Source organism: Crinia signifera, chromosome 2 (assembly GCF_055691185.1).
Source record: "Crinia signifera chromosome 2, ASM5569118v1, whole genome shotgun sequence".
NCBI lineage: Eukaryota > Metazoa > Chordata > Amphibia > Anura > Myobatrachidae > Crinia > Crinia signifera.
The window spans coordinates 371,911,309-371,922,326 of NC_139218.1; the positions used below are offsets into that span (position 1 = coordinate 371,911,309).

The following is an 11,018-nucleotide window of genomic DNA, read 5'->3' on the forward strand; positions in this document are numbered from 1 at the left end:
GCGCTGAAAGATACGCTTGACGAATGACTGACCTGAGCCATCTCGCCAAGGATTGCTTGGAAGCAGGCCAACCTCGCTTCCTTGCCTCATACAAAAGAAAAAGAGAATCCGACTTACGAGTCGCCTTAGTCCTGCGAAGGTAAATCTGCAACGCACGGACTACATCCAGAGAAGCCTCTGCTTCTGATGAACCAGGAAAAGAAGGAACTACAATCTCCTGGTTGAGGTGGAATTTTGACACGACCTTAGGAAGAAAATCTAGCTTGGTACGTAGGACCGCCCTGTCTGGGTGAAACACCAGAAAGGGGGGCCTACAAGACAATGCACTAAGGTCGGAAACCCTTCTAGCCGAAGAGATAGCCAGGAGGAAGGCCACCTTCCAGGACAGCCACTTCAAATCCACCTCCTCCAAAGGTTCAAAAGGAGCTGCCTGAAGAGCTCTGAGAACTAAAGCAAGATCCCATGTAGCCACCGGTGGGCTTACCGGAGGCTGCAGATGAAGAACCCCTTGAAAAAAAGTTTTTACATCTGACATGAACGCCAACTTCCTTTGAAACAAAATTGACAAGGCAGACACTTGTACCTTTAAAGAGGAAAGGCGTAAACCTAAATTTAAGCCCGCCTGAAGAAACTCCAGCAGGCGGGACAAACGAAAACGTCTAGGCTGAAAACCTCTAGACGAACACCAATCAAAATAGGTCCTCCACACTCTGTAATAAATCCGTGCTGACGAAGGCTTTCTAGCACGCACCATAGTATGAATGACCTCCGGTGAAAATCCTTTATCCCTTAAGAGGGATACCTCAATAGCCAGCCCGTCAAAGCCAGGCGGCTCAGGTCCGGGTGGTGGAGCGGACCCTGAAAAATGAGGTCTGGACGTAGAGGCAGTCTCAGAGGAGACGCCACTGACAGATTTCTTAGGTCGGCATACCAACCTCGACGGGGCCAATCTGGGGCCACTAGAATCATCATCCCCCCTTCCTTCTTGAACTTGCGTAGAAGACGAAGAAGAAGCTGAAATGGAGGGAATGCATACACCAGACGAAACGGCCACGGTGCCGTGAGAGCGTCTACCAGGAAAGCTCCGGGGTCCCTTGTCCGAGAGCCGTACCGAGGAACTTTGTAATTGTGCCTGGACGCCAACAGATCTATTTCCGGCACTCCCCATTGGGATGTCAGCCACTGGAACACTTCTGGATGAAGTTCCCATTCTCCGGTGTTGATGTCCTGCCGACTCAGATAGTCCGCTTCCCAATTGAGAACCCCTGGGATGAAGACTGCGGAGATTGCGGGAAGCCGTCTCTCCGCCCACCTGAAGATTCTGGACACCTCCTTCATTGCTCCTTTGCTGCGTGTCCCGCCCTGCCTGTTGACATAGGCCACGGCTGTGGCGTTGTCGGTCTGGACTTTTACCGGGCAGCCTTGAATGAGAGATTCTAAGGCCTGAAGAGCCCGAAGAATTGCTCTCAACTCCAGGACATTGATAGGCAGGTGACTCTCCTGTGCTGTCCAACGACCCTGAACCGACTGAGAGTTGCAAACCGCACCCCAGCCCCGAAGGCTGGCATCCGTGGTTATTAGAATCCAAGATGGAATCCAAAATGGACGACCCTGGGATAAGTTGTCCGCCTTCAACCACCAAGTGAGAGACAGGCGGACCTCCGGAGATAACGTGATCAACTGACTCTTCAGACGAGAATGATCTCCTGACCATTGGGCTAGAACACACAGCTGAAGCTGTCGCGAATGGTACTGTGCATACTCCACCATGTCGAATGAAGCGACCATAGAGCCCAACACCACCATGCAACTGTGCACAGAGACCCTTCTGTGACTGAGCAGGGAGAGAATCTTTTTCTGTAGAGAGTGGATCTTGCTCTCCGGCAGAAAAACCCTCTGGAGCTGAGTGTCCAGCAGAGCGCCCAAGTGGACCATCCTTTGAGAAGGAGTCAGAAATGATTTTTTCCAGTTTATCTTCCAGCCGTGAGATGATAGAAGCGTAATCGCCAATTGCAGATGATTCTGCAATAGGTCTGGGGAATTCGCCACAATCAGAAGATCGTCCAGGTACGGGATCAATCGAACCCCCAGACGGTGCAAGTGAGCCGACATAACTGCCATCACCTTGGTGAACACCCTGGGAGCCGTGGACAGTCCGAAGGCCAAAGCCCTGAACTGAAAGTGGTCCTCCTGGATGGCGAACCTCAAAAACCGCTGATGGTCCAGCCGGATGGGAACGTGGAGGTACGCGTCCTGGATATCGAGCGAGGCCATGAAGTCCCCCGGTTCCAGGGATAGAATAATGGACCGAAGGGACTCCATACGAAACTTCGGCACCCGCAAAAACACATTGAGCGACTTCAGATTGAGAATCGGTCTGTGAGAACCGTCCGGCTTGTCGATCAGAAACAGAGTGGAGTAGAACCCCTGCCCCCTCTGTTCCTGAGGAACTGGAACAATAACGTTCGAGTCTAAAAGGGATCGGATGGAAAACTGTAGCGCCAGTTGTTTCGCTGGGTCCCTTGGAAGACCCGTGCGAAAATAACGCTGAGGAGGGGGAACCCGGAACGTAAGGGCATAACCCCTGGAGACCACCTCCCTGACCCAAGCATCCGTCGCGGTGTCGCACCACGTCGGCGCAAAGGACAGGAGACGGCCCCCCACCCTGGGATCCCCCGGGTGGGGCCTCGCCCCGTCAGGCTGCAGGCTTGTCAGTCTGCTTGGCCGCTGGGCGTCTGGTAGCCCAGGGCTGCTTGGTGCGGGGTTTGGCTGTTTTGGAGGCCGAGGCAAATCTGGCAGCAGATTGACCTCTGGCCTTACCCTGGGTCCGAAAGGACCGAAACGTCGACTTCTGCCGGGGAGGCGCTGCTGAAGGCAAAAATGCAGTCTTAGAGGCCGCCAGGGTAGTCACAATTTTGTCCAACTCTGGACCAAACAGGGTATCCCCCTGAAAGGGGAGAGCCTCCAAAGCCCTCTTGGAATTGTTATCCGCTCGCCAGGACCTAAGCCACAAAACACGTCTGGCAGCAATAGTGGCTGCGGAAGCCTTAGAAGCCAGGACTCCCGAGTCCAGAGCAGCCTCCCCCAAATACAAACTAGCTTTTTGTATATTCTGTACGTGGCCCAGGAGAGATTTGCGACTAGAACCATCGGACAATCCCGACTCCAACATGCCCGCCCATTCAGAAACTGCCTTGGCAACCCATGCTGCTGCAAGAGAGGGACGCGTGACTGCGCCCACCTGTGAATAAGCAGTTTTAAGGAAATTTTCCAACTTCCTATCCGACGGGTCTTTTAAGGAAGAAGAATCCGGAATGGGCAGCACTGAAGAGCGCACCAGCCTAGCCACATGAGCATCCACCGGGGGAGGCTTCTCCCACTTAGCCCTCTCTGAGGGAGGGACCGGATAGAAAGAAGTAAGGCGCTTAGGAAGCTGGAACCTTTTAGCCGGCTGAGCCCATGCTGTTTCCAATAAATCTTCCATATGGGCCGAAGGTGGAAACTGAGCCAACACCTTCTTAGGCCGCTTAAACAGCGGGACCTTGCTACTAGGAGCAGGGGCCTCCTCCTCCAACTGGAGGACTGCCCTGACCTCCCGCACCAATGAGTCTACCTCTGCTGAGGACAAAGTGTCGTCAGCCACAGTGGATCCGTGATCTGAAGTATCCGTAGACCCCCCTGCAGCCGAGTCCGAATCGGAATCGTGAGAATCCTGCACAGGACTCCTGTGCCTAGGCTGCCGCCTGGACCCCCTGTCCGCCAAACTAGCCGATAACCCCTGCACAGACTGTGCAAAGGACTGCAACCATGGGGGTTCTACATAAGCCTGAGCTGCCCCACCACTGGTATTAGCGACAGGGGGCAGGGGCGCAGGGGGAGCTGGTGCGGACAAGCGGTCAATAAGCTGTGTCATTACCTGAGTCAACGTCGAGGCCCAGGCCGGTTCCTGCTGGGTAGGAGGCAGAGGTAACGGGTTTGCTTCCACCGTGATACACCTGGAACAAACCTCCTCCTCTTCTTGAGACAGTACATCCGAACAGTCTCTACAGGTACGCTGCATTGAAGAAGGAGCCTCCTTGCTCTTCGCCTTAGGCATACTGACCGAGCAAACAAACAAACACCAGCAGTTACTACCAGACACAGAATAAGCAAGTGTCCCTATATAGGAAAGGCCCAGGGGCACCACACACTTGCAGCCTTTCACACAAAAAGCCTTAGCAAAGCAATTTGTAAAGGGCAAATATATCACAGTTCAGCAAGCTGAATAGGAGACAGAGATTATGCAACACACAAACTCTGTATGGTGACAACTCCTTTCACCTGTAATAGACAAGATTGGCCTGTCTGTACACAGGAAAGGAGACAATAGCAGGGCTCAACAATCCAGCCAGTAGCAGGAGAGGAGAATACTATACCAAACCAGGCTCCAGGAGCAAGGTGTAAGGGAGAATTCCAGCAGCCTCCTGTCTCTATACCCAGCATGTGCCAGAATGGCTGCTGATTAGGCTTTTTAAAGGAGGAGCTGGAACACCTGGGGCTGTGAGAGGTAGCACTCAGCACTTCCCAGGGTTGGGGGAGGGACCTCAGGACATCCCATTAACCCCCTCAGGCATCAACCTCCCGGGACACACCTGAATAAAAGTCCCTGGTGGTCTAGTGGAAGGGTGGCTACGCCAGACCCACACCGCCTGCCCCCCCGCTGACTCCCACAAAACGGGGGGGATCTGCTGCTAGACGCGGTCCCCTGCACACAGGGAACCGCTGCTTACCTGTCCCAGGACGGGGCGCAGCTGCGGGAGCCTCCGGAGTGAAGACCCCGCGACGGAAGACCCCAGCCCAATTGCCAGCGCTGCCGTCTCCGTCTCCAGGTGTAGGAGCTGCGCCGCTGACACTCACTAAAAGAGCAGTCGCTGCGGCAGCTCAGTAACCCTGGCTGTACTAACAGCCGAGAAAAAAATGGCGCCGCTCAGTCTGCCTGAGCACCAAAGAAAAAACTGGTGACCCAGGGTCAGGGGGCGGGATATGAGGGAGAAGGGAGGCAGGGAGCATGCTGGGTACATTTCTGTAACCCTTTGGTGCACGCTCTGCTACCTCACCTCTCATACCCAGCGTGAACTCCTGTGCCCCCTAGTGGACGATAAAGAAATAACCATCACATCGGGTCATGCTTAATTCTGGCAGAAAAATTGTAAAGAACCATTGTACAGCCAAAAACGCATAGCACTGAAATCGGTGCGTGTGTGGGCACCATTAAGTTGAATAGCAAGGGAATCTCACCGTGTGTACACACCATTAGATTTGGGTGGGGTGTGTTCAAACTGAAATCTAAATTAGTGTAAAAATAAAGCAGTCAATATTTACTTTGCACAGAAACAAAATAACTTCTCCAAATGTAACGCTCTCTGCACATGTTGCATCAGCCCCACCTGCAGTGCACATGGTTTCGTCCATTAAAGAAGGAGTTTGCTTTTGCTGCACAGCTCATCTTCTTTTGTGCTATCTGGGATTTGACAGACTTCTATGTCTATTGGTGTATCCCTAAGGCCAATAAAATCTAAGACATTTTTTGGCCTTTGGGTTCCCATGAAATAAAAATGCTGATACTTTGGGGTGCCAGGATTCAAGAAAGTTTGGGAACTACTGTGCTTGAGGGAGAGTTTGGGGCAGGGTTGCATACATTTAAAATCTCCTCTCCGAGTCAGTCAGGTGTCCCTGTCAGTATCAGCATTGTGTTCCCACCCGTTTGTGGCTAGCCGGAGCTTACGTAGTTAGCGTAGTCAGTCAGCGTTACAAAGTTAGCGTAGTCAGTCAGCGTTACGCACTTAGCGTAGTCAGTCAGAGCTTATTACATTGTGTGGGATCCATTGACCATTTTAACCTGCCTGACATGACAGGTGTGAATGTGTTCCTGAAACACCCCCACTATCCACGCCAGCACAAAGCGTGGCGAGCGCAGCGAGCCTCACGAGGGGACACAGTACATGTCCTCCCAACTTGTTAATACCCCCACTATCCACGTCGGCGTGCAGGTGATTCTATAAAGTGTGGCGAGCGCAGCGAGCCCCGCGAGTGGACACGGAATACACATCAAGTAATCCGCGTCCCCTCGCTGCGCTCGCCACACTTTATAAAATCAACTCCACGCCGACATGGAGAGTGGGGGTATGAACAGGTCGAGAGGACGCGTTCAGCTTGTGCATGAGACGCACTTGCACACCGCACCCCCCCTTTGTGCAGAAGACGCACACGCTACCGAACCCCATACCTTGTCGGCAGGGTTGGCATACCCTGCCGCAATACTTACTGAGACGCACAAGCATCTCAGATGCTCCTGCGTCTCAGACAGATGGAGCGCCTCTCCGCCGGCGCCCGCATGATCCCCTCTCCGCCGGCATCCGCCAGTGGAGAGGGGATCATGCGGGAGCCGGCGCTGTGTGAGAGGCGCTCACTAGGCTTGCCAGGAACGCCGGGGACAGAGCTGCAGCTCCCGGGGACTATACGGTGACTATGCTAATGAGACACTACGCTTACTACACTAGGCAGCCGTTGGGCTACGCTCACAACGTAGCTTAGGCTACCGCCGTGAAACTACACAAGTAAGGCAGCCGTTGGGCTACGCTGATAACGTAGCTTCAAACGTAGGGTAGGCTGCCACCGTGAAACTACACAAGTACCCACAGGTCTTCTGGGAGGGGGCGTGGCTAAGTGGTGCAATGTGCATTCCCCCCCGCCCCCAGAAAAGCCACAAATCACAGAAATTTACTGCTCTGGCCAGGGAGATTTGTGGGGTTCTGGTGGTATAAAGAAGGGTTGCCCACTTACCGGGGGCTGGGAGGGGACCTGATTTTCGGGAGCCTCCAGGCCATTCCAGGAGGGTAGGCAACCCTGGTTTGGGGTAGAGATTAGAAAAGGTGAAGGATCGCTGGTCTCACCCAGAAGTCACATTCACATGACCACCTGGACCCAGGAGCCGCTGTAGCCAACATCTTTACAGGTCAACATATCATTATGGTTTACATGACCATATCAACATTCTCAAGTAGACCTGATGCAATTTGATAGATCATACCACACCCATAAAAAACACAGAGTGCCTGATTCAGAGTTGATGGCTGATCAGAAAATTTTCAGATCGATCGATTATCGAATGAATGCGCATGGGTATGGTTGGTCGTGCACATGCACGAGACAGAATAGCGACAGAAAATGCATATGGATCATAAACATAAAGTGGCCGGCAGTTGACTGACAGGACGTCTGATGGTAACTGGCCGTTCACAAAGGGGTATGACGGAAGCGTCGGCTTCGATCAGTCCGTCTGTGTCACAGAGTTGTGGAACACTTTTACTCACATTTGCACAGACGATATTGCACTGTGATATTTTCAACAAGTTCTCAGTACAATAAAATCTTGATTGTACAACAGTAGAAAAACATGGCGGTACAGAAGGTTGACAAGTTTGTGTTGTTTTTTTTTTCTCTTTAACAGATTAGACGAATCAGAAGCAGCCGTCATAAACCCTGGTGCTTCTTGCGAGCAGATGATTGAGGACCCAGCAGGTCTAGGCCCTCAAACAGGCACAAATGCAAGTTTCCTGTTGGGATCCCTGATCTCTAGTCCTTTACCAGAATAGGAATTTGATAGCTGATACGGTTACGAATCAACTCCATGTTCCACACAGCAATGCACCTTGATTTGAGAGACGTATTGGGGAGCTGAAGAATAGGGTACAAGGTATGGCTATTACATAATGAGACTGGGGATGGAGATGCACTGAGCCTTGTGTTAGGTTAGGGTATCATCAATACACTGTGGGAAGATTGGGGATGGGACTGATGTGGAAAAGCTGGGGTATTTGTACCATAAGTCTTTGGGTGGGGGCAGTAATTACTTGAGGCTTCAGCTAGTGTGGGCACTGAGCCCAGTGTTAGGGGGAGGGGGGATAAGGTGGAGAAAAAAAATGCACAATGAGTCCTGTGTTGGGGGGGGGGGGGGGTAGTACGGCCCTGAGTCCGGTGTTTTGGTGTAGTAGCACCATGAGTCCTGTGTTGGGGCAGAGGAGTGGATTAGTACCCTGAGTCATGTGTTGAGGGGTGGCGGAGTAGCATCCTGTGTTGGAGGGGGTGAAGGGGGATGGAGTAGCTGAGTAGCACCCCGAGTCCTGTGTTGGGGGGGAGCACGCCGAGTCCTGTGTTGGGGGGAGGGCAGGGACGTGCAGTCAGGGGAGGCAGTGCCTCCCCTGTCATTAATGAGCAAAATGATACAAAACAAATACTTATGACACATATTATTTGTCATAAGTGTATGCTTTTTATTATTATACATTTTTACCTCCCCCCCTTTTTTTTTACTGGCTTAGGAGGCACCGAGAGCGGTGCCTCCTGCTGCCAATGTTATGGGTCCAAAACAGGGGGCGGGCAGTGGGCGGATCCGAGCGCCGGGCTGTAAAAGCCCATTCAAAAAAGCTGTAGAAACGGCACCTGTAGAGGTGCCTCAGTGACAGGGACGTGCTTTCTGCGTATATGAAAGTACGCCCCTGTCGCTGAGGCAGATGTGATTGGGCAATCACATCTGCCTCAGTGACAGGGGCGTGCTTTCATATATGCAGAAAGCACGTCCATGGCTGTCACTGAGGCACCTCTACAGGTGCCGTTTCTACAGACATTGGTCATGTCACCTGCTCCCTGCTCAGCGAGCGCAGCAGCCTCAGCCGGGTTTTTACGGTGGACGTAGAAGAGCGCAGGGCGAAACCATACGGCAGAGAGGAGCAGCTGGGACGGGGATCAGACACAGCGACAGCGTCGTGTGGGAGATGGCGGGAGCAGTGACCAACAAACCGTGTTAGCTTCTGCTAACAACCGCAGGATGCCGATCTCTGCCTTCAGCATCCCGCTCCCTGTTACTTAGAGGTAGGGTCAGCACAGCAGCCTCACGGACTGTTTCAATATACTTAATAGAGCTGTAAAGGTTGATTTTATTTTCAGGTGTTTTTCCACGCTTTTCAACTTCACTTTCTCTTTACCCTATCCTTTTCCCCAATTAGCGCTCATTCTCTTTATTAATTTGCCATATTCCTTATTGAGCTGCTGAAACTCTGTCTTAGTGCAGTACCCACAATTTATTCTCAAACCGTGGAGGTGGTGGAGCTGCACAGAAAACCTCCAGTGAGTGAGGGGACAGGCAGTGTGACAAGGAGCCACAAGGAGAGAGGCGACTGGCTGGAGATGGCAACTTAACTACTGTGTCCCCAGCCAGAATGTGGCCATTAGGTTATAGCACAGCAGGGACAGCAGACTGCCTCAATGTACCCCTTAAAGCAGACAGTGACAGTCTTTTCCACATTGTCACTAGCATGCTCAGTCAGTCTACACCCATATTGCTAATTAGAATTCCTGCTGACAGTCACCCCTGTCAGCCTGCCAGGATTCCATCCATGCCACCTCCTTGCTATCTGTCATAGTGGCCACCAGGCTCTGCTATTTAGTAATTTGCACTTGTAGCAGCCGTTCTGTGCCCGGGCATCGCCCATGTGCTGCCTATGGGCTGCACTAGACTTGGCGGGGCTGGCTCAGGGTATGTGCTGAGAGACCCTATAGGATAGCATATCTGTGACACCATGGGGCCTAATTATTTGTGGGGAGCGCCGGATCTAGGTTGCTTCTGCACTGACAGGCAGTAGCCGCTCTGTCGGTCTCTGCTGCTTATGCAGGCGGCAGCTCTCACACCTGCCTCTCAGCGCTGAAGCAACCCGGACTCAGAGCTCCCCACAGAGCATATTGGCGCTGGGTCCAAGCAAGCCAGTGCCTCACCATCCACTAACCTCACCGCACGTCCCTGGGGGAGGGGGAGCACCCCGAGTCCTGTGTTGGGGGGGTAGCACCCCGAGTCCTGTGTTGGGGGGGGGGGGGGGTAGCACCGTGAGTCCTGTGTTGGGGGCGAGCACCCTGAGTCCTGTGTTTGGGGGGGCACACAGACCTGTGTCTGTGTTGGGGGGGGGGTGTAGCACCCAAGAGTCCTGTGTTGGAGGGGGGCTAGAAACATGTGTCCTGTGTTGGGGGGGGGGGGGGGGGGAGAGTAGCACCATGAGTCCTGTGTTGGGAGGGAGAGTAGCACCATAAGTCCTGTGTTGGGGGGTACCATGCCGGTACCACGCACCCCGCTCAGTACCTGATTAGAGAGCAGCACACGGGCCCCGGCCTTCTTCGCAGACAGCAGGAGCTCATTGCCATCATCACAGAAGCGTCCCAGCGCCGGGCAGTCCGGTGGCACCTCTCCGGGGGGCAACCCGAAGTAGTTCTGCACAGTACTGAGGATGAAGCGCTTCCTCCGGTCCCCGCCGCCGTCCCCGTCCCCAGCCCCGACCAGCATCTCCAGCAACTCCGCTAACACCCCGGTGCCGCTACTACAGTCAGTGTCAGGAGGTTGCTATACAGCGGCTGCCATGGCAACGCGGCCTCTGGAAAAACGACTCCTCCAAGATGGCCGCCGCGCCAGGACGTGCGCGTGCCCATTCTTCTGCCGGGTACACGCGCAGAGGCGAGTAAAGCGTCAGAGGCGAGCCTGGGAGGCAGCAGCAGCAGAGAGTGCGGACAGAGTTGACTTGTTGCACAAAGTAGGGTCCGACTCCGAACCCCTGGAGGACCAGCGAACCGCCGGGTGTTCGGCGTGTGCTGTTTGCGGAGGGGGAGAAGATGGCAGGAGACTGCGCAGTGGAAGCTTCTCATCTAGAACATGTTCTATAGTCACACATGCATCAGGTGACGTCACTGAGAAGTATGCAGAGAGTATCCAGTCCCTGACGTCACCTTATATTGCAATGTGTCCTGACCCTCAAGCATTTGGGCATGAGAATTGATGGTACAGCGGGCACGTGCACCAGGTTGTGTCATTGTGGGCAGATGTACAGCGCCCGGAGCACATGTGCGCTACGCCGCAAGAGTGCTGAAATTAAAGAGGATCAACAATAAATTCTATGGGCAGTATTCAGGGGCATAACTAGAATGTGTGGGCCACATAG

General features: G+C 53.4%; 1 protein-coding gene across 3 annotated transcripts in view; it reads right to left on the reverse strand.

Annotated features, from left to right (window-relative positions):
- The window catches only part of DYNC2H1 (dynein cytoplasmic 2 heavy chain 1), a 324,861-nt gene extending 314,199 nt beyond the window's left edge, over window positions 1–10,662 (reverse strand). For all 3 annotated transcript variants that reach the window (XM_083170072.1, XM_083170071.1, XM_083170070.1), the window contains exon 1: window positions 10,169–10,662. In XM_083170072.1, coding sequence (XP_083026198.1) covers window positions 10,169–10,369 — 201 coding nt within the window. In that variant the 5' untranslated portion in view covers window positions 10,370–10,662. The remainder of the gene's footprint in view (window positions 1–10,168) is intronic.
- Window positions 10,663–11,018: the final 356 nt, after the last annotated feature.